This window comes from Saimiri boliviensis, chromosome 2 (genome assembly GCF_048565385.1).
Source record: "Saimiri boliviensis isolate mSaiBol1 chromosome 2, mSaiBol1.pri, whole genome shotgun sequence".
NCBI lineage: Eukaryota > Metazoa > Chordata > Mammalia > Primates > Cebidae > Saimiri > Saimiri boliviensis.
The window spans coordinates 199,833,203-199,857,549 of NC_133450.1; the positions used below are offsets into that span (position 1 = coordinate 199,833,203).

Sequence of the window (24,347 nt, forward strand, 5' to 3'; positions counted from 1 at the left end):
TAAAAACACATAGGTAGAATGATGCAGCCAGAGGCAGCTTCTCCATGGATGATGAGGAAAAGGAGGGTGGTCATTTACTTAAAACTCACGGACAAGTGGAGATTTAGAATTGCTTGTGTCCCAGTAGTCTGCCAACCACTGCGATATAGCTTCATTAGCTTTATAAGCACTAGGTTTTGTTTAGTTTTGTTTTTTTGGTCATGGATGCTCTCTGGAATTCCTTAGGTTCTTCAACATTTAGTTCAATTTGGTACCACTGGTTAATTTTCTCCTGGAAAGCAGGCATGTATACAGTTAGTACTCATAGCACAAATCTCATCAGAGCCTGACCTGTGCCGGGCCCTGGGGATGTAAGAATAAAAAAGAAAGCATTATTTGTCCTCTGAAGAGTGATTTATAGTAGCCTGGGGCCCTGTCACTTTGAAAGAAGATGATTTTACACATTGCAGAGAACATATGCATTGTTTTTCACAGAAATTTTAGTCAGAGGCCACATGCCTAAAGACTTACCTTTTTTTTTTTTTTTTTTTTTTTTTTTTTTTAACGAGACAGAGTCTTGCTCTGTTGCCCAGGATGAAGTGTGGAGTGCAGTGATGTGATCTTGGCTCACTGCAACCTCTGCCTCCCAGGCTCAAGCAATTCTCTTGCCTCAGCCTCCTGAGTACCTGGGATTACAGGCACCTGCCACCAAGCCTGGCTAATTTTTTTTTCTTCGTATTTTTAGTAAGAGACAGTGTTTCACCATGTTGGCCAGGCTTGTCTTAAACTCCTTCCCTCAAGTGATTCACCCGCTTTAGCCTCCCAAAGTGGTAGGATTACAGGAGTGAGCCACTGTGCCCAGCTGACTTGACCATTTTTAATGACATTTGCCCCTTACTCACAAAACTCACAGGGTTATCAACTGTGCAAGGGTGGATGCAAGGGCCGTATCACTAAGAAAGACAGACCAGTCACATGACTTCACCTTGGATTTTTTTTTTTTCTGAAAAGATTTTTGGTAAGCTACAAAATTAGAAAAACAAAACTGAAAACTCATGATACCATATAGCATGAGGGCTGCTAAGATCATGTAGAACCACAGAATTATAGAATCTTGGACCTGAGAGAGAACTTGTTGATCCTCTAAGGGTCCAGAGACTCCCCAGCCAGGACCCCATAAAGAACCTCTAAAGACAGATGGGTTATATGCAGAGAATGAAAATACCTGGAGATCATTTAGACGGAATTTTCAGTCTCAGCACTATTGACATTTGTGGCCAGATAATTCCTTGTCTTGGGGGCTGTCCTGTGCATTGTAGAATGCTTAGCAGCATCCCTGGCCTCTACCCACTAGATGCCAGGTATGATAGCTAAAACTGGCTGCAGATACTACCAAAGAGCCCCAGGTTGGGGGGAATGGGGGATAAAATTACCCCTGATTGGGACCACTGCTTTATGATAACACAGGGTTAGTAGAGTAATCTAACACTCATGACCAATCTTCTTTTTGGTTGGTTGGAATCCTGTCATTCAGAAGCTCTAGTTTGTTCATTGTTTCTTCCTTCATTCAACACATATTTCTGAATACCTGTTGAGTACACTGAGTGCTCCCAGGGCAGAAGATCCCAGTGTGAGCCAGATAGACATAGTCTTCCTCTTAGGGTGCTTGTGTTCTGGTGGGAAGACAGACCAAAAACGAACAAGGGTCATGCCAAAAGTGAAGGAAATAAAGTAGTGTATTGTGGTAGTGAGAAACTGTGTGGGTTGGTGTTGTGAGTAGGGGTTTCAATTTTGTGTAGGGGTTGTGAGTGGTGGCTAACTGTAGATAGATTTGTCAAGGAAAGCCCCATGGGGAATAGAATCTTTGAGCCTGGGACTTAATTTATAAGAAGACAGTCACATGGAGACTGGCATTTATATGTCTCTGAATAATAAAATGTAAGGGAATGAATTTAATCAGGAAAAAGTCTTACAAAATAAGAGAAGAAAATCTTGTAAAACAGGTCCTTTGTACAAAAAGGTTGAATATCATGATCTAATCTCTTCATTTAGCAAAATGATCAAAGTAAGGGCCTCAGAAGACTTGCTCTCAAGGTGAAGATGGCAGGCAGAGACATCATACCTACTGTCACTTTTTGGTTTTAGTGACCTGAGAACAAATTCCTTAATTGGCTGGCTAGGCATTTCTGTATGCCTTTTTTTTTTTTTTTTAAACAGCTCAATAGTGAATATGCTAAAAAATGAAACTTTGTTGGGCAAAAGTGGGATTTATCATTTGGATTTACGAAATGTGAGGCTTGGCTACTTAACTGAGCACTGTAGTATTTTCACCTGGTAATAAAGTCTACTGTTGTGTTGGTGGACAAATGTCTGAGCTTTCTGCTTGGTTGTTGGGATGCAGGAATTTTCAGGGATAAACTTACTTGCTGAAAGTAGATTGGATTGGGGATTGCAAGAGAAAAGAAATTTCTTGGCTTTGATTTTTTTAAAAAAATTCTAATTTTAGGGTATCTTCCAGTCCCATATAGAAACACATATGATGTTTTTCCTGCTATAGGGTTGCATTAATGTGTTGAAGCAAGGATAGGAAAACTAATGGATCTGAATGGGCCAGTTGGTTAGTTTGATAAGAGAGAAGGACAGCCTTCTAATGGCTTCTGCCTGCAGAAGCCAAGAGGAAGAAAAAAAAATCAGTCTCCTTGGGTAGGAGGACTTGAAAGCCTTTGTGGTCTACATAGGCCCAGGCAGTGTTTGCCTTTTCAGAAAGCAGACTGGTTAGGACTTTATCTTCATGGGGTAGTTATATTAGAAACCATGGTTTGGAGAAAGACACACAGACAGACAGATCCAGGTGCCAGACTTAGGTAATCAGTTTTGTCTGCTGTAAGAAAATAGACTGGAAGTGTTATTACATCAGGGCCTGCCACTGATGGAGGCAGACTCAGAATCATTCTCATCTAAAGGAAGTGAATTGTCTGAATATTTTGAGCAAATGATGAGCACACAAAAGTGAGTAAGTCTGAGAGAGATTAGATTGAGATTTTCCCCAGATAAAAGAAGTTATTTCAGCAAAACTTCCTCACACCCTCCACAAGTCAATGACCATACATCATTTTTTTTTCTTTGCATAGTAATAGAAAACAAAGTAAGTTGTTAAAAATGGTTTCTGAATTCATTCACTCAGTCTGTAGAATTGAGACTTGATATGTTTGGCTAAATCTTGTGAGCCCCGAACACTCTGGGCCACGAAGACACCCCCAAGGCTCAACTGGCCCCCAGGGAAAGTTCTCAATCCATGTCTTGGTCCTTCATGATGTGGAATATGACTTTTCCTGCAGCTTCTGCTTACTCTGCGTCTTAATCAGTTCTGTAATGAAGACCCAACAGCGTATCTGCAACTTCCCTTTAATTTTACAATTTTTATAATGAGAGTTCTTGTGTGAAAAGTGTCTGTAGAAACCCAGCCAGCATTCTGAAGAGTCGGTAAAGGAGCACCGTGATTTTCTGTCTCTGCTGTTTGGGCAAGGTTTAGCTCTGGAGGAGAGAAATCACTTCTCTCTTGTTCTAAGTACAAGGGCAAGAACGGCTGCAGAGTTTCCAAGGAACTTCCTGCTGAACCCATGACATTTCAGAGAATTCCTCCAGACTTATTATTTCTCACTTTCTCATTCTTGGGACAACAAGAATGGGTTCCCATCATTTGAAAGGACATGATGAGCTGGAATCTCATTTATCATGGTTGCATTTTGAGAATTTCTGTGAGAGGGAGGCATCTTCAGTTTGTTTTGTTTTGTTTCTAAGCCACATCTCAAGAAAATTGTCAAGTTGCTTCTCAGAATTAGAATTATCCAGCCCAAGTTCCCCTTTACAGACAATGAAGTCTGAAAGCTACTGAGATATCACCCTGCTTCCTCCCTTTCTTTTCTTGTCCCTTCTCTCCTTTTATCTCCTTATTCAAATCACATGCTTCCTTTCCGAAGGACAGGAGAGCTGGCAGACTGCCTATTGGCCTGTTGGCCTCAATTAGCCTTATATCATTGCAAAGGAATGCATGAATTCTCCAGAAGGTATGTAGTATCTCTTTCTGTATGAGACACTCACTACCTGCTTTCATAACAGGTCACTCAGCTGGAATCACTTCTTATTTACATATCCAACATTTTTAGCCCCTTGGATTACCTCCCTAGATGCTCATTTTATTTTAATGATGATCCCAAAGGTATCTATTAAGAAATAGTACTCCAATGTACTCGGTAGCACTTGAAAACTTTATGCAGAACAGACCTAAAATAAAAAGTAACCTGAAGGCTAGCATCCTTGGCCAGTAGATGACTGGGTTATTAATCTGCAAATTACCTGCTTCAGACTTTGTGCTTATGTACAAGATCCCACAGATGGACCAGGCCAACTGTATACAACAGAGGCCACATGCATTGGCAGGACTTGGTCTCATGGTATTTCCCTGCTACTATTTAAATTCAGTCTCATATTGGGGGTTACATATGTGATTCCAAATTAATTCTTTCTCTTCTGAAAATTTGGTTTTGAAGAACAGCTGTGTCTCCCTTCTGAATTCCTTAATTATTTATCCTCTCTGATATGTTAAACCTTTCATTAGTATGATGAATTGCCAATAGTACACAGAACTGCTTAGATCATGTAGCAAACAGTATAAAACATTTGATAGGATTGAAGACCACGTGGTGGGCTAGAATCTATAGTAGTACCAGTTGCTATGGGATTGTTGGAGGTATTTGTTGTTGGAAGTTGCTTGCTGGTTTACTTGGTTTATTTTTTACACTATAACATGGAACTAGTACCTATGTCATTTGTATTTATTCAGAAAAAAACTGATTCTGCCTCAGCTCTTGTTAAATTAGGAGGGCATATGCCCATATATGAATTCAAGTTAAATCAAGTAAGTTAATTACACATATATGTATGTGATTAATTATATATATATTTATTTGGACATTCTATATTTGCATTTGTAGTTTTGATTCCATAACTACTGTTCCTGAAAGAGATTTCACCTCAACTTTTCATTTTATTACTGTGTGGAAAGATGTTTTAAATGATTATTAAATTATTAGACCTTCCTCTTCAGCCATAACAAGAGTAAATGATTAGTAGTGACATAAAACTCCCTTTGTTGCTAAGAATATCAACCCAACATTCACAAATCTACTAGTGCCTTTTTTTAAAAAATCATTTTTCATCTTAACGTCCTGGGGCTTGCAATTAAAAATATTAACCTCTCAGTACACATCACAACTCTTTGACCTCAGCATATCAACAGTTTCTGATCTGCAAATACATTTTTTACAGTGATCTTTAGGTTCTTGATTTTTCTGTTTTTCTAGCTGAACTATTCCAGAATTTATGTATTTTATTACCTGTCCTTGGATAATTGGTTTTCCATTCATAAGAAAGGAAACTAACAAAAGTTCAAACAACAGGTGCTAATGAGAACCTTTTATTAGCATTATGATTGCGGAGAACTGGGGAGTTTAGTGTCTTATAAATGAAAGTAGGTTTCTGGAGTGGACAGAGGAAAAGCACCTTATGGTGTTTCTGGTTCTATTTCTCAAAGGCTTTGAAGGTTATAATTAGTTGCTACTGAATCACATGGCTGTAGTACTTCACAGCTTTATTTCTGGGCTGCAGTCCTTCAGTCAGAGAACAGGTTAGATCCAGACAAGGCCTATGCCTTTTAATTTGGTCACTTCCTGAAGACAGCTGGGATTTTTACTTGAGGACCTCATTTATGCTCCTGGGCCCTCAAACTAAAGAGCAGTGTTTGCCAAGCTGACCTGGACCGAGTGATGGTGGCGAGGCCGTAGGAATGCTGTACAGCATCAACGCCTCCATGCTCCTGTTACATCTGAGCAGTAAGTTGGAAGGATGGACGATGAAGCTGTGGTTGGTCTTCCTCCTTCACAGGAGGGAAAATGAGGCATAATGGATCCCTGGAATTCTGAGCACAGAAAGTAGGTGGCTGGTGGTATAAATTAAAATTGGTGTTCTTAAGATTGAAAATGAGCAGCCTTTGTCCATAATTTATTGTTATCCATTTCTGTATGTATGTTTGAAATCTCTGACATCATCTCTGAATATTCTTTATGTCTTCAAGAGTTTGTGAAACATAAACAATTAGATTTTGAGTTTCCCGTCAAAACCTCACATTCTGAAATCCTCAAATTGTAAATGCAAACTGATCAAACCAGCAACCAGTAAGTGGTACGAAAGGCAGCGCATAATTAGGATGGTCTGGGGTTTCATGTTAGGAGGGCCAGTCACGTTAGGTGCTAGTTATTTTAGAATGAACCTGTGTTCACCTTGCAGGCATCATGATGAGGGGTGTTTAAAGTCTAGGCATCTGAAGCCTATGTGACCTTCAAGGGCCTGGAGATACATCTGGGGTAAGAGACAGAGGTGCTTGTTCGATTTGTAGATTCATCTCATGACCTTTTGAAATAGGCTGTTTTTAGTTAGTTCAGGAACTTCCTCTCTTCTTTTGATTTTGCTGATTTTGGTAAGAAAAAAAGTATATTGCTGATTTCATAATCATGGTATTATTAAATGAAGTAAGTAGGTATGAGATCAAAGCTTTTAATTTAAAATCATAATATTATAGCAGTGACTAGGTTAGCCTCTTAGGGTTGCTGTTCTTTGGGACTGATGAAGCAGTCAAATATGCAGAGCTTATTTCTCACCCTTTTTTTTTTTTTTTTCTCAGTTTTGGTTTCTTAGAGGATTACCGTCTGCTGGGAAAACATACTGTGGTTGGTGAAGGGGTCACCCTCATGTCCAGTGTTTCCGTGTCTCTGTCCTTCCCTACTCCCTTCTCCACTTGATCTCATTTTTTGCACATGTGCCCGTGCACCGTCTCATAAACACATCAAGTTTCTATCTCTGTGATTGGGCCATGCCGGCAATTTCTGTCAGCGTCTTCAGGAGAAATGTGTACACAAAGGCAAGATGGCTTTCAAAATGGGCTACATCCTCCTTTCTGTACTTGGTACAGACATGAAATTGAAGGCCATTGGCTCTATCTTATGCTGGTTCTCTCAGCGGCCTGGAGATTAACCTCTTCTAAGGCTCTGAGCTATTTTTGAGTCAGAGACTGCAACAACATGAAAGCTAGAACCCATTAGGAAATCACTTTCATCATCTCTTCTTTTTTCAAATCAGTGGGTCTTTTTCTGATCTCATAACCCTTTAATCTCCTTTGTAGCAGAACAAGGAGATTGTTAGTTTGTTTGTGTGCAGTGAAGTTAGCATCCTTGATAATAGGTTCAGAAGGCATCGAGAAATATTAGATATTAGAGAACTGCAGAGAGAGATGAATTTCATCTCTAGGTGGATGACTTAATGCTGAAGGTGCCCTGCTTGCCTTCTGCAGAACCGTAACTTTTGTTGATGTTGTGCAAATCAGGCTCAAACTTTCCAAAAGACACACAGCAGAAAGCCTTTTGTTGCATTATTTCTAAAGGCTTGAAGTTTTGAAGGGAAGAGATTTTGTTTTCCTCTCTGCTACACAATGGAGCTTTCAGAGAACCTCCTTTAAAAGGAATAGCTACAGCCTTTGTGTTGAAGGGTGTGTCTGTTGGCAGGGTCTGCTGATGCAGACAGACTGGCTGGTGATTAACAAAGGTCATTAGACTTTGGAATCTGGCAAGCAGAGTCGGATGGTATGTCTTCTGTGTATGGAAGGACGACTCCCAAGAAGCCAAGGCATTCTGGAGGTCCCCCCACTGCACCCCTAAATCCTGGTGTAGAGCAGGATCTGGCCCAGGGTCATCCTGCTCTGACCAGAGCTCTGCTGGGACTAACGAACCAGCATATCAATCATGGAATAAAAGAACCTTTGGAGATCTTGGTGAATGACATTTGAGGAGGAGAAAGGTGCTGCTTTTCAGAGAGAAATGAAAACAGTTAATTCTTTGTTGGGAAGAGAAGAGCATAGGAGGAGCCTAGCCTGCTCTTCTAGCATTCATTTCTGGTTGTTAGCCTAGCAGAATCCAGGAGAAGCCATGTTGTGCACGGAGGAGAAGCTCTGAGCTAAAATGGCTGCCCCTAAAGCTCAGAGGACTAGGGCAGCTTAGTGAGTCTTAGAGCTTCAGTGACGCAGGAGCTCATATCTCTTGAAAGTGTGATAAACACATTCAGCAGAGCTGTGGCTTGTTTGGCTGAGATGAAAGGACTAAGCTTGGGGGATGGGGAGTGCACACTGGATGATCTGCTTTTTTCTGTGAAGTGTTCTAAATGCAGGAGTTGTCTGCACCATGGAAAAATTTGTTTTCAGGTCTAATGGACTGTGCGAAAGGAGAAGTGGGGTGGGGCCTCAGTGACTGCTGTAATTTGATCCAGAGCTGATAGCAACCTCTTCCACACAATTTGGGTTGGTGCTTAGACATAAAAGCTTGTGTATCTGGAATATTGAGACTTAGCTGAAAAGAGTCTGGTGCACAGTTCAATGTTTATTGAAAAAGGATAAATTGCTGGGTGAAAGAAGAGGAGGTAAATATCTGTGGCTCACTCTGCAAGCTCAGTCTGTCCAGAACTGGACTTGCCAGAAGTTATTTTAGCAGGCGATCAGGAGGAACATTCTTTGATAGAAAATCCTTGTGTGATGACTGCTTTCACTACATAGACATATTATTACTGGACTTTTTTCTTCCTGCAGAAATAGTTTATCTTTTACAGTAAAAGTATAGAGTATTACATCATAAAATATGTTGGCTACAGCATTAGTTCTTGGACATCTGGTTCTAGATTACAGTGACTGAGTAGAGTTTGTGGTGATCTTAATGAAGTAACTTATTAAGATAATAACAGTGTATCTCAATTTCAGATACACATTAAGATAGGAAGGACTCCACCTTTCTAATATATGTTTGACTTCTTGATGGTGGGTCTCTCCATTCAGTTAGTATGAAGCTTTCTGTATATTTCATTCATACAGTAAATAGCAGAATGAAGGTAGCTGGGCAAGTTTTGATTTATTCCACAGGAGGTTCACAGCTTTTTGCATCCAGGTATATACTTCATGTTTGTAAAGGAAAGAAGTGGAAAAAGAAAAAGTCATGACTTAGAAGCTCCTCTTCAAAAATGCAAGTTTCTGTTGTCTTAATTCAAATTGAAGTGCCAAGGTGCAACTTTTAAACAGAAACTGGATTGTCATCCAAAGTTGGTTGTTTGAAAACCTCATGAGAAATATTTTATGACCTAATTAGATTGAAGAAGCTGTTAGGTTATAATTGGTAGGTCGTAAAAGATCAAATAGTCATTTAGCTCATGGAAAAAAAAACCCACAACTAAACTATTTGGAGAAGGAAGGAAAGAGAGGTATACCCCAACATCAGCAAAGTTATTAAAATAAGAAAAGCTATAGTAAAAACACTCTGTCTCCACTCACAAGATTAAATGCTACATTGGTGATAAAACACCAAGGTAATAATATTAAATAAACAGCTAATGAAGGTTGAAATTTTCCCTTTCTTCTGTGTGAACATCCTCTTTACTTTTGAGATAGTTCCAGTTTAAAAAGAAAATGAGTCCAATATTTTCTTTTTAATAATATTGGCAGAACCAAAGCCAATATTAAGTTACCAAGAAATTTGGATTCAGTGGAGAAACTCAGAAACTTCTAAAACTTTTGAAGTATTAAGCGTTTCCTTGACAAATGGCATTGGAAGATACATCAAGCAAGAAAATGTTTATCTGGTTTCTTTCCTTCTTTGAAGTTATGAAGTCAAGGACACCATCTCCATTATGTCTGATTGCCTGTCTTTAGCCACTGTTCCAACTGGCAAAGTCCAGTAAGAGAAATCTACTGATACTGGAATGTTTTCCCGTTAATGGATGTATAGCTCCATCAGCTCGAGGTATGTGATTAGTGCATTCCTTAAGATGTGTTGTTCTGACTTCTGCCACAGGTTCCTAATGTGAGAGGGTAGACCCAGATCATGGAGGTGCTTCAGTGTGATGGCTGTGATTTCAGAGCCCCGTCTTATGAAGATCTCAAAGCACACATTCAGGATGTCCATACGGCATTTCTGCAGCCAACTGATGTTGCTGAGGACAATGCGAATGAGCCACGATCCGGGTCCATGAATGCCAGTAATCAAACAGAGGTGGAGTTTTCTTCTATAAAGGATGAATTTGCCATTGCAGAAGATTTATCAGGTAAATCTATACTAAACTCAGCATGTCCGATGTATTTTAATTGCTTTTGTTTCCTTTTAGCCTATAGCCATGGTTCTTAATAGTTTCTTGTGCTTTGCTAGCCATTTTTGTGATTTGGGCATCATGTATCTCTTCTTGAGTATCTTAGGTGGTTATCCTTTCAAAAGCTTCCTTACATATCCTACTTTTTCATTTTGAGAACAGGGTAGTAGCTTGGAAAATTCTAGAAAAAGTATTAAAATTTATGAAACTTATATTTTTATAGCTGTGTGGCTCATTTATGGAGACGAGGAGGATACCTAAAGCTGTGCATTGCATCTTTATCCATGAGAAGGTGCAATACACGTAGGTTCATTGATGCTTCGCAAATACTCTTCAGGGCCTCATCTTGAGACTCCGGGCCTTTTGCGTGTGATGTTTAGCAATGAAGAATAATTGGATGGTACTGATTTGCATGATTGAATGTCTTAATTCTCTTCTGCTTTGTTTAAACCTCTCACTTTCCTTATGCTTCTTCTTTAGGTCAAAATGCAACTGCACTGGGGACTGGAAGTTACTATAGCCACAGTCCAGGATATTATGGTCAGCATATTGCCGCTAATCCCAAACCAACAAACAAGTTTTTTCAATGCAAGTTCTGTGTACGCTACTTCAGGTCAAAAAACCTCCTCATAGAACACACTAGAAAGGTCCATGGAGCTCAAGCTGAAGGGAGTTCGGCAGGACCCCCCATCCCAGGATCCTTAAATTATAACATCATGATGCACGAGGGTTTTGGAAAGGTCTTCTCTTGCCAGTTTTGCACATACAAGTCACCAAGAAGGGCAAGAATAATTAAGCATCAGAAGATGTATCACAAAAACAATTTGAAGGAGACCGCTGCTGCCCCACCTGCTCCTGCTCCAATGCCAGACCCTGTGGTTCCGCCCATATCCCTGCAGGACCCCTGCAAGGAACTGCCAGCAGAAGTTGTGGAGCGCAGCATCTTAGAGTCTATGGTCAAGCCTTTGACCAAATCCCGAGGCAACTTTTGTTGTGAGTGGTGCAGCTACCAGACCCCCCGCCGAGAACGCTGGTGTGACCACATGATGAAGAAACACCGCAGTATGGTCAAGATCCTTTCCAGTCTCAGACAGCAGCAAGAAGGGACTAATCTACCTGATGTGCCGAACAAAAATTCCCCCAGCCCCACTTCCAACTCCACCTATCTAACCATGAATGCTGCAAGCCGAGAGATACCCAATACTACCGTCTCCAACTTCAGGGGCTCCATAGGCAACTCCATCATGAGACCCAATTCTTCTTCAGCTTCCAAGTTTTCTCCCATGTCTTACCCTCAGATGAAGCCGAAGTCACCTCACAATTCTGGTCTAGTTAACTTGGCAGAGAGATCCCGTTATGGAATGACTGATATGACCAATTCTTCTGCTGACCTGGAAACTAACAGCATGCTAAATGACTCTAGTTCTGATGAAGAGTTAAATGAAATAGACAGTGAGAATGGTTTAAATGCTATGGATCACCAGACATCAGGCCTGTCTGCAGAGCAGCTGATGGGCTCAGATGGCAACAAATTATTGGAGACCAAGGGGATTCCATTTAGAAGATTCATGAATAGGTTCCAGTGCCCCTTTTGTCCTTTCCTCACCATGCATCGACGTAGCATCTCCCGTCACATAGAAAACATCCACTTATCTGGAAAGACAGCTGTCTACAAATGTGACGAATGTCCGTTTACTTGCAAGAGCTCATTGAAACTTGGGGCTCACAAACAGTGTCACACGGGTACATCAGATTGGGATGCTGTGAATTCCCAGAGTGAAAGCATTTCTTCCTCACTGAATGAAGGTGTGGTGTCTTATGAGAGCTCAAGCATCAATGGTAGAAAGTCAGGTGTCATGTTGGATCCCTTGCAGCAACAACAGCCACCGCAACCACCACCGCCGCCACCACCACCACCACCATCACAGCCACAACCACTGCAGCAGCCACAGCCACCGCAGCTGCAGCCACCACATCAGGTGCCACCCCCGCCACAAACACAGCCACCACCAACACAGCAGCCACAGCCACCCACACAAGCCGCACCTCTGCACCCTTACAAATGCACCATGTGTAATTACTCCACCACGACTCTGAAAGGGCTAAGAGTCCATCAGCAGCATAAACATTCATTCTGTGACAACTTGCCAAAATTCGAGGGGCAGCCCTCGAGCCTACCATTGGAAAATGAGACAGACAGCCACCCCTCTTCCAGCAACACTGTGAAGAAAAGTCAGACCTCAATTCTTGGGTTGTCCTCCAAGAACAATTTTGTAGCTAAGGCCTCTAGGAAGCTCGCCAATGACTTTCCTCTAGATTTGTCGCCCGTGAAGAAGAGAACCAGGATTGACGAGATAGCAAGCAACCTTCAGAGTAAAATTAACCAAACCAAACAGCAGGAAGATGCAGTGATCAATGTTGAGGATGATGAAGAGGAAGAGGAAGACAACGAAGTGGAGATAGAGGTTGAGTTGGACAGGGAGGAAGAGCCGACAGAACCCATCATAGAGGTTCCCACTTCCTTTTCAGCCCAACAGATATGGGCAAGAGATACCAGTGAGTCCCAGAAGGAACCCAACTTCAGAAGCATCACCCACGATTACAATGCAACCAATGGGGCTGAGATTGAGCTCACCCTTTCTGAAGATGAAGAGGATTATTACGGCTCCTCAACAAACATGAAAGATCACCAAGTTTCCAATACTGCTCTGCTGAATACCCAAACTCCCATCTATGGGACCGAGCACAATAATGAAAACACAGACTTTGGTGACTCTGGAAGGCTTTACTATTGTAAACACTGTGACTTTAACAACAAATCTGCCCGGAGTGTTAGCACCCACTACCAACGAATGCATCCATACATTAAATTCAGCTTTAGGTACATCTTGGACCCCAATGATCACAGTGCGGTGTACAGGTGCCTGGAATGCTACATCGATTATACCAACTTTGAGGATCTCCAGCAGCATTATGGTGAGCACCACCCAGAAGCCATGAATGTACTCAACTTTGATCACTCAGACCTGATCTACCGGTGTCGGTTTTGTTCATACACGAGCCCGAATGTTAGAAGCCTGATGCCACATTACCAAAGAATGCATCCCACGGTGAAGATCAACAATGCAATGATATTTTCCAGCTATGTCGTGGAGCAGCAGGAAGGGCTGAATACGGAATCCCAGACCCTGAGGGAGATTCTGAATTCAGCTCCCAAGAACATGGCGACTTCCACGCCCATGGCTCGTGGTGGTGGTTTGCCAGCTGCGTTCAACAAAAACACTCCTTCCAAGACCTTTAGTCCTGAGTGTGAAAATCAGAAGGACCCTTTGGTCAACACTGTTGTTGTTTATGATTGTGATGTTTGTTCGTTTGCAAGCCCCAACATGCATTCTGTCTTGGTTCATTATCAGAAGAAACACCCCGAAGAAAAGGCTTCCTACTTTAGGATCCAGAAAACTATGCGAATGGTGTCTGTGGACAGGGGCTCTGCCCTTTCTCAATTATCATTTGAGGTGGGTGCTCCAATGTCTCCCAAAATGTCCAACATGGGTTCCCCACCCCCCCCACAACCCCCGCCACCAGACCTCAGTACTGAGCTTTACTACTGCAAACACTGTTCCTACAGCAATCGGTCAGTTGTGGGAGTGCTTGTCCACTACCAGAAAAGACACCCAGAAATAAAGGTCACTGCCAAATATATCAGACAGGCTCCTCCCACAGCTGCAATGATGAGAGGGGTCGAAGGGCCCCAAGGCTCCCCCCGGCCACCCGCCCCCATGCAACAGCTGAACCGAAGCAGCTCTGAGAGAGATGGCCCTCCTGTGGAGAATGAGATGTTCTTTTGCCAGCACTGTGATTACGGGAACCGGACGGTCAAAGGGGTACTCATTCATTATCAGAAGAAGCACCGAGACTTCAAGGCCAACGCAGATGTGATCCGGCAGCATACAGCCACCATCCGAAGCCTCTGTGACCGAAACCAGAAGAAGCCTGCCAGCTGCGTGCTTGTCTCCCCCTCTAACCTAGAGCGGGACAAAACGAAACTCCGAGCACTCAAATGTAGGCAGTGCTCATATACCTCCCCCTACTTCTATGCACTGAGGAAGCATATCAAGAAAGACCACCCTGCCCTGAAAGCCACAGTCACGTCCATCATGCGATGGGCATTTCTAGATGGCTTGATAGAAGCTGGTTACCACTGCGAGTGGTGCATCTACTCCCATATGGAGCCCAGTGGTTTGCTCCTGCATTACCAACGGAGGCATCCGGAGCACTATGTTGATTACACCTACATGGCTACTAAACTCTGGGCTGGGCCAGACCCATCCCCTCCCTCTCTCGCAATGCCAGCCGAAGCCAAAACCTACAGATGCAGGGACTGTGTTTTTGAAGCTGTCTCCATCTGGGACATCACCAATCACTACCAAGCATTCCATCCCTGGGCCATGAATGGTGATGAGTCAGTGCTGCTGGACATCATCAAGGAGAAAGATGCTGTGGAGAAGCCCATTCTTTCATCTGAAGAGTTGGCAGGTCCTGTAAATTGTGAAAACAGTATACCCACCCCTCTCCCAGAGCAGGAAGCTGAATGTCCAGAGGATGCAAGACTTTCCCCAGAGAAAAGCCTGCAACTAGCTTCAGCCAACCCCGCCATATCTTCCACCCCATACCAGTGCACGGTATGCCAATCTGAGTATAACAACTTGCACGGTCTTCTCACCCACTATGGGAAAAAGCACCCTGGCATGAAAGTGAAGGCTGCTGACTTTGCCCAGGACATTGACATCAACCCAGGTGCCGTCTACAAATGCAGGCATTGCCCATACATCAACACCCGCATCCATGGCGTCCTGACCCACTACCAGAAGCGACACCCATCCATCAAGGTGACTGCTGAGGACTTTGTACACGATGTAGAGCAGTCTGCTGACATATCCCAGAATGACGTGGAGGAGACAAGCAGGATCTTCAAGCAAGGGTATGGTGCCTACCGGTGCAAACTGTGTCCGTACACACACGGCACTTTGGAGAAACTCAAAATCCACTACGAGAAGTATCACAATCAGCCTGAATTTGATGTCTTTTCCCAGTCGCCCCCGAAGCTGCCAGTTCCCCTCGAGCCCGAGATGACCACTGAAGTGAGCCCCTCCCAAGTCTCCATCACTGAGGAGGAGGTGGGAGAGGAGCCCGTGTCCACTTCTCACTTCTCTACCTCCCACCTGGTCTCCCACACTGTGTTCCGGTGCCAGCTCTGCAAGTACTTCTGCTCCACGAGGAAGGGGATTGCCAGGCACTACCGCATCAAGCACAATAATGTCCGAGCCCAGCCAGAAGGCAAGAACAACCTCTTCAAGTGTGCCCTGTGTGCCTATACCAACCCCATCCGCAAAGGTCTGGCAGCCCATTACCAGAAGCGCCATGACATCGATGCGTATTACACCCACTGCCTGGCAGCCTCCAGGACCATCAGTGACAAGCCCAACAAGGTGATCATCCCATCTCCGCCCAAGGACGACTCCCCTCAGCTGAGCGAGGAACTTCGGCGGGCAGTGGAGAAGAAAAAGTGCTCCCTGTGTTCTTTCCAGTCGTTCAGCAAGAAGGGCATCGTGTCCCATTACATGAAGCGCCACCCAGGGGTGTTCCCAAAGAAGCAGCATGCCAGCAAGTTGGGGGGCTACTTCACGGCCGTCTATGCAGATGAGCATGAGAAGCCCACGCTGATGGAAGAAGAGGAGAGAGGCAGCTTTGAGAAACCCGAGGTGGAGGGTGAAGCTCAGGAAATCGAGTGGCTCCCTTTCCGTTGCATCAAATGCTTCAAGCTGTCCTTTAGCACTGCAGAGCTGCTATGCATGCATTACACTGACCACCACAGTCGGGACCTAAAGAGGGACTTCATCATTCTGGGCAACGGCCCCCGCTTGCAGAACTCCACCTACCAGTGTAAGCACTGTGATAGCAAACTGCAAAGCACAGCCGAGCTGACCTCACACTTGAACATTCACAATGAGGAATTCCAGAAGCGTGCCAAACGTCAGGAGAGGAGGAAACAGCTTTTGAGCAAGCAGAAATATGCAGATGGTGCTTTTGCAGATTTCAAACAAGAGAGGGTAAGGATATGTTTTGATTTCCCTTCCCCCAGGAGGCCTCTCATCACTGGTGCCCACATGCACTTCTTCGTTGCCAGCCAAACTGCTGCAGGCTTCCTAGTGACTTAGCTTGCCAGAGAGCTCAATAAGTCAATTAAACATTTCGAGCTTGATTATCTCCCATTCTGTGCTCACCCCTCTCCTTGGTCCCGTTCCCCTCCTCCTTCCCTTTGACTCCGCCCATGGCTCCCCAGGGGAGGTTTGGGGTGGTTTCTAATGTATGTCTTTCTGCCAAGTAGCTTTATCTGAAGCCTAGTTTTACAACAACGCTCGCTCTTTCCTAAGGTAGTGTGGGCTGTCTCTTGGTACCATTAGCACTTCTCAGCCATGTCTTGGTCTTCAGTGTTTGCTACGTGAACCTAACGTCTCCAGGAGTAGATTTTATTTTATCAAGAAGTTCATTAATGGCACAGCTATGCAACGTTGCACCTGCCTAGTTGAAACTGGCTTGAAAACCAGATAACTTAGTGGCAGTGACGATGAGCTTCTGCACAGAAATCTTCTCTACTCACAAGCCGTAATGCATTTGTTCCAAAGACTTTGCATAGTAGGCAGTGTGCCATGGTGCTGACAAATATGTTATATAAAAATACTCGCCTATATCTCCCTTGGTTTTTAACCTGCTAATCTGCTTTAAAATAAAATATGTTGGTAAACTGCAAGAATAAATTCCGACGACTGAGGGAGGGCTCGGAGTACTGATGGCTACCACTGTATTTTACCAGCCTTTTGGTCACTTAGAAGAGGTGCCAAAGATCAAGGAGAGGAAAGTGGTGGGCTACAAATGTAAATTCTGTGTGGAAGTGCACCCAACGCTCCGAGCCATCTGCAATCACCTCCGAAAGCACGTCCAGTATGGCAATGTCCCAGCTGTGTCAGCTGCTGTGAAGGTGAGAACTGGAAGGTCTGGATGAGCATTCTTGTGTGTGAGCGAGTCGAGTTACTTATTAACCCCATTGCCCCAAGCAGCTCAGGAAAGAGCATCTCAGAATGCGGGCATTCCTGAATTATGCTTGGATTGGTTTGGCTTGTTTTGATTTCTTTGCAGGTTGGACCTTCCTCATCTTTCTGTACAGGGGAAGGTTGAGTTTCGATCTGGTTTCCTTCCACGCGGATAGTTTGGTGGCAACAGAACGTCCACGATTCTCGGTCTAGGAGGCTTCGGGTCGTCCTTCTATTCTGCGTTTAGTGCCATTAGGTCTTCGTTCTTCCAAGTTGCCTGAACTCTTAAGAGGAATCAAGTGGGTTCGGTTCCCATCTCCTGCTCCTCCCACTTCCTGACTTCTTACTGTTCTCATCTGGCTGAGGATGCAGAGAGCCTAGGAGAATCTCTTTGTCTTCTTATCCTGGGTCCTCCGGGGACTGCAAGAGACATTAAATCTAAAACTAAAAGCGTTTAAGCCACAATTGACCCTGAAAGCCCTTTGACCTGGTTTGTCTCCTCCATCACCTCTCCCGCATGATGCTGACAAGTGTCTTCCCTTTTCCCCCTGACTTTTATTAGGCCACCTGTTTTGAACATCATAATCCTAATAGCAGCCACCACATCAACAGCCAAGCCACCATCCCTGTCTTCCAGGATATTGCTAAGCCCTATTATTTATTAAAACAGAAGTCATTTCAGGGTTCTGCCCTTTCTCTATGGGTACATGCGAATATATTTTTGTCATCTGCCCTTCTTGAGCTTACATCCTATTTTGCCAATTTAACATGAAGATAAAGCCTCTACTTTTCTTCATTGAAGACTGAAGCATTCTGTCTTTTGGCAGCACAGTGGTAATGCAGGGATAGTAGCAGTCAGCTTCTTTCATACACCACTGTGGTGTGTCCCAGGCTTGTCCTGGGATCATGTGAGAGAGACAGAAGGGCTTTTCCTGTGTAATCAGTAATCCAAGGAGCTATCTGAAAAAAACAGGTAACTTAAAACTAGGCTGCTCCTTAATTTTTTGAATTGATTATGCAGCAGTCTCCAGTCATAGGATGAAGTCACCATCTACAGGGTAGGGGTAGAGAGCAAGATCTTTTGCTTTACTTCCATTCCAGATAATGGCCCCAGGCTCCTCAATGACCACACGACTTTGCTTTTCTTTCTCTTCCTTTCTTTCTCTCTTTTTCTGTGAGCCACAACCCTATCCCAACTTTATGTCAGCTTAGATGGGATTGCAGTTGGAATTTTCTTTTAAGACGGGGAAGAAGTGAGTGAACTCTCTTCAGAGTTGGAGAACCCTTTGTTCACATTTCCCAAACAGTAGCAACCTTTGTCCAGATATGTTATCCTAAAATCACCTCCACTGCATGAAGAATGACAGTTGGGCTTGCTCTCCCTCTAGGGGTAGCCAGAGAGGCAGGGGAGGAAGCTTTGACAAGAAACACTGTTGAGTTTGGGAGAATGAAGGGAGAAAAAGAAAGCTGGGAGCAATGATGATGGATATTTATTTTGTTGGTGGGGCATGTGTGTGTGTGTGGTTCTCTTAGCAGGAGGCGGATGACCCTGCCCACTTGTTCCTGGATGGATTGGAAGCAGCCAAAGACGCCAGTGGCGCCCTGGTGGGCCGGGTGGATGGTGAACACTGCTTGCTTGATGGAATGTTGGAGGATGAAACCCGGCCGGGGGGATACCATTGCAGTCAATGTGACAGAGTCCTGATGTCCATGCAGGGGCTGCGTTCTCATGAGAGGAGCCACCTGGCCCTGGCCATGTTTACCCGCGAGGACAAGTACAGCTGCCAGTATTGCTCCTTTGTTTCTGCTTTCAGGCACAAGTAAGTGCCATTGGAGTGGGGGGTGGTCACTAGTGGTTACTGGGAGAAGATGTCATAGAGGAAGGCAGTGAGCTAAAGCAGAAGCTTGGATGAGTAAGAAGACCCCACTCATGGTTCACACCTACTGCTGTGTTACCTGGAGCCTCAGTCATCACATCTGTAAAATGGGGCTGAGGACAGGAGATTGATTGGACGGCCTTAGAGTTGGCAAATGGAGGCATTTTAAAAATGAAATTTGGAGGAATTCTATGATTTGCCCAAAGGAAAATGCAGCTATGGAGAGGAGATGAGTCTCATGATTCATCTGCCAAACATTCCGCCAAAATCTAATCATTGCTTGAGGAAGTAAAGTCCATTTGGAAAACTGAGTTGCTAAAGAGGTAAAATTAGGACTATGAACCCATGTGACCAAAGAAACATTGCTTGCAGTTTTTCAGAAGACCTTGAAAGGTCAGGAAGTTCATGGGTTCCAAAGATTTGCTAGCATAAAGGGTGATTGAGGAGACGGGGCTTCCCATTACTCATCACAGCTTTAAAAGTGTAAATTTGGAATAGGTGTGTAAGGCTTTTTGGGGCCATGGAAAGGGGTGGTTTTAAGAACTTTTTGTTGCCTTTTTCTTTCAGCTGTATAAAAGAGAAATAAATATTCAAAAATGCATTTGGACAGTCTTGGATTAAAGGTGACTAAGACTGACATGCTTTTTTAAAAAAAATTTTTTAATGAATAAATGGTCAGACTGTTTGCTTCTTACAAAACATAAAGGGCCAGTTAGTGGTTGTCAAACAGAAGGAGGTGGTGTTTTCACAGAGGTTATGATGCATTGTAAACACTTTATTATTATATGGAGCCTAGTATCTAATCTTTGTCATCAGATCCATACATTGGCATAAAACTTGTAGGGTTCTCTTCAATTCATGAAGTATTTATTGAATAGCATCTATCATGTTGCCTGACACACAGTGGAACTTCAGTAAATAATTGTGAATAATTGAATGTATCCTGTCTTAGATACTGTGCTTTTAAGAAATAAAAAGACACAGGCCATGGTCTGTCACGTAAGGGAAGAACATAGGGTCTAGGGTTGGTTTGTTAAATTAAAAAAAAAAAAAACACTGACTCAGCAAAATAAAGCTCATCTTTGAAAATATCAGTAAAATACTATAATGTTTTAAAGAAGGGAAATGTTACATCAACTTTGAAAGAGTCAGGTAGGTTTTATGGCTTAAGGGGCATTTGGGCCAAGTCTTAAAGTAGGAAAATAGGACTTGAATAATTCAGAAAGGACATAAATGTAGACGAACAACGAAGGGAGGAGACCATGAAGCTGACTGGATACCTAGCTGAGGGTTCAGTTTGACTAATACTTAAGTTACATATAAAGGAGTAGTGAAAGATAAGGTCTGAATACTTTAAAGGAGACCATATTTGGAGATTTAAGTGCCAGGAAATCTTATAATCTAAATTACTGGTAAAAGGAAGAGTCACATTAATAAAGTAATGATAATTGCTAACATTTATTGCATCTCACTGTATACCAGGCACTGTATTAAGTACCTTTAAGTATTACTTAATTTTATTCTGAAGACATTCCTGTAAGGTATGGCCCCATTATTATCATCATCTTATGAATAAGAAAAGTAAACCCTAGACAGATTGTAATTTGCCCAGGGACACACAGCCTCTAAGTAATGGCTATTATTTTATCCCAGGTAGTCTGACTCCGTGGCTTGTGCTCTTGAGATGGAAAAAAAAAAAATGGTGGGTGCTGGGAGCAAAGAATTAAGAAGCAATGATAGTAGCTAGTTCAATTTAGGGAATGATTGAAGGGAAGGATTCGCTGACTTGGAAAAAATTGATTTAATGCGTGTATTTCACAAAGTGAAATACAAATGGCACCTAGGTTTCCAGTCTACTCAACTGGGAGAACGATTAATGCCATTTATAGAAATAAGGAAATGAAGGAGAGAATTTGTTTTGTAGAAAATACTCTGATGGGTTTGTTTAGAACAGGTTGAGTTTAAGATAACTAAAGGACACACAGAGGGAGCTGTCCAGGGGCAACTGAAAATGTTGCTTTGGAGCTCAGAAGATCATTATATGAAATGGTAAGCAGCACCGTTCCCACGTGAAGCATTTAGAATAGAATTTAGTTCTCTGGAGTACTGACACAAATTAGAACTTCTTCCCATACCTTGTTTGATAGATTTATTATTTTTTTAGACTAATAATTATTATGAAGTACTAGGGTTTTATTGTAATTAAATAACTCCCTTGTAAGTTGCCTCTGGAAGACGTACAGCAAACATGGCTGTGTGTATCAGAAGGTATGTGCAGCCTTTTGATCACGTGACTCCTTTAAACATGCTTGTACTGTGCCTCCATATTAATATAGAGCCTGGCAACAAGACAGCCCATTGCAAGAAGGTCAGCCACTTTGAAACCTCCCTTCCTCAACTCTAGCGTTCACAATGAAAGTAGAATTAGAATTCCAAAAGAAAGTCAGCTCTTTTCAAATGCTAAATTTCTCTAATTCCCATTCTGTTATTTGAATAAGTTAGAAGACTAATTGATAGGCACTCTCACTGGCTTGGCAGGAAGCTTGAATTCACCCATATTGTACCTTCTCTTTTTAGACACACTCTTCCAGTTATCAGAGCTCTAAGAAGGGACAATAAAGATTCTTACCATGACCTGCCACCACCGCCATAACTTTAAATCCAAAAAAAAAAAATCTCTTGATCTCTTCCTTTAGCTTCTTGTCCTCTTAGAGTAGGTACAACTCTTGCAAATTAATTAATTAATTTGATAAATGCCATTATTGGAAAGTAAACAGAAGGACTTTGAACGACCTACAAGTGGGATTCCTGGAAAAAGATAATGAGCAAATGCTGTATGCAGTTTTTAATTTTGTCATTCTTCTTTTTGTTTCCCTTCCACATCAAGTTTGGATCGCCATATGCAAACCCACCACGGACACCACAAACCATTCCGATGCAAACTCTGCTCCTTCAAGTCCTCCTATAACAGCCGGCTGAAAACACATATACTCAAAGCTCATGCTGGTGAGTTGTGCATTGACAATGCACAAGTTCTTTAACATTCTCTGAGTTTGAAACCTGATGGTCTTTATTGAGTGAAATATTGTCTTGCCTTACGCTTGAGAATGTTATTCTTGGGATGGATGCGTATTCAGTTTTGTTTTCACCTAGTAAAGAAAAATAAAGAAAAAAGTAAAAGTTAAACAAAATCACCTAAGTCCAAAATAATACAAAGCCTGTGTCACCCGAGTCATGGTTTGTCTGTTTGTGCCACTAACAGGTTAGAATTAGACTGTTTGTCATTTTTACAGAAATTTCTAAATTGCCTAAACTTTCTGATGCAATTGCTAAGAATTGTTTTATCTACTAAAAAGACTTCCCAACTAAAATAAAGTTATCATCTTAAGAAGTTACAAAGGACAAAGGGAACTCAAGATGTGTGAGATTTTTCAAGAGATACCCTTAGATACATTTCCGTACATAAGATAGAAACTGACTTTGGTTTGTGAGTGTCCAGGTGCTGTATTGGTCTCTGTGATTTTGTAGTTTCATCTCATTATTCATGAGAAAAAATTTGGCAATGAAAGAAGTACAGTCAGTCATCTATAATCTTATCTGAAGACCACTGTTGTTGACATCCGATGCCTCGTGAGCATTCCTTACCCACCAGGCTCTGCACTAGGCCTGTTATGTGCGTCTTCTTTAGTCCTACAGCATTCCTAAAAGGGAAGCATTGTGTAACCCTTGGCAACGCTTTGAACAGTGTTGTAAGAACTGCTCAGAACCTAGGTCCTTCACTATTGCCAGCTCCTCATACTCTGTGTAAACAGGCCCATGACTCTTCACTATTTTCCCAGTCTTGGATTTTGTCGAGCTGACTTAATGCAAGTAACATTACCCAGGGCTCCCAGCTGCCCCAAGCTCCGCTAGGAGTCAGGGATGGGACAGGGAAGTTAGCTATAGGGGCTTTTTCTCTATCTTTTCATATTTTCCTGTCTCTGAGAAATTTCTACTGAAGTCCATGGTATGAAAGGCTTCAGAGTACAAATCTCTCTTTTCTAACTTGTATATATTGTAAATTATCCAGCTGGGACACTATCCTGGCGAGTTTTGCCCACAGGCCTTAGCCTTGTCAAATGCACGTTTACTAGCAAGAGCTGGGAGATGATTTGGCCTGTGAGAAAGACTTTAAGAGAGCATCAGAGACTGCACACTGATGCCGATGTATTAAGCTAAAGTATCTGCTTTTGGAGCTGACCCAGCAAACTGGCCTCCCTATGCTCACTGGCTGGCAAGAGAGCATCCAGTAAGAGAGATTGGGAGCAGTGTAATCCAGCTCTTGACATACCTTGGCACCTTGGCCTCCATGACATGGCTTTGAGCCACTAAGTGCAGCGTGGTTTGGAAAAAGCCAGTACAGTTTGTGAAAGATTCTTGACTCATCTTGTCTGTTCTAGATGGATTATTTTATTTCAAAGGAGAAAAGGTAACATATGCTAACTCAAACATCTGGATTTGAATTCTCTCTCAGGTCGTGCAACCCACAGCCACCAGCAAGGTTCACACAACCAAGCTTCCATTTAAAACAAAAAATGAAAAATGAGAATAATGAGAGGAGTAGTATTCTATACAGTGTTGTGTATGTATTAGTAAACAGCATGCTCAGCATTGTCAACTCCTTCCTAAAGAGATAAAACTGACTGGTATTCCTAGTTGGGTCCTCTGACTTTTTTGGTTGGGCCCTGCCTTGTGCTTTGTGATGCTGGGGAATTCAAGTTTTTCTGTGGTTTTCTTCAAGACTGCTTTGGAAATACAGGCTCTGAGGGTCATGAGTGGTGAAAGGAATGCCTAATTACAGAACTTGGATGCTATGGTCACTTCACATGTGAACCCATTTAGTAATTTTCATGGTGGCAGAAAAGTAATAATCTCAGTTAAAAGCAGGACAAAGAATTGTCTTCCAATATCTGTTTTTCTTATGTTTAATCCTCAAACCACAGCTCTGTTCATTTTCACTGGTCCACAAAACGTTATGATTCTGTTTTCTCTTCTTTCTTCTCTGATTTTTAAATATCACCTTAAAATTGATTTTAAAAATACATGTTTGTTAGAGAAAATTTGGAAATGAAAGAAGAAATAGTCATTCATAATCTTGTTATCTAAACTTTGTGATTCTGTTTTCTCT

General features: G+C 42.6%; 1 protein-coding gene across 8 annotated transcripts in view; it reads left to right on the forward strand.

Annotated features, from left to right (window-relative positions):
• Window positions 1–24,347, forward strand: part of ZNF462 (zinc finger protein 462) — a 155,520-nt gene that overhangs the window by 51,656 nt on the left and 79,517 nt on the right. For 4 of the 8 annotated variants that reach the window (XM_010335992.2, XM_074395127.1, XM_074395126.1 and 1 more), the window contains exons 2-6: window positions 9,921–10,170; window positions 10,693–16,322; window positions 17,087–17,251; window positions 18,837–19,123; window positions 22,068–22,186. In XM_010335992.2, coding sequence (XP_010334294.1) covers window positions 9,951–10,170; window positions 10,693–16,322; window positions 17,087–17,251; window positions 18,837–19,123; window positions 22,068–22,186 — 6,421 coding nt within the window. In that variant the 5' untranslated portion in view covers window positions 9,921–9,950. The other 4 variants (XM_010335993.2, XM_003925254.4, XM_074395129.1 and 1 more) reach the window with 4 other exon arrangements.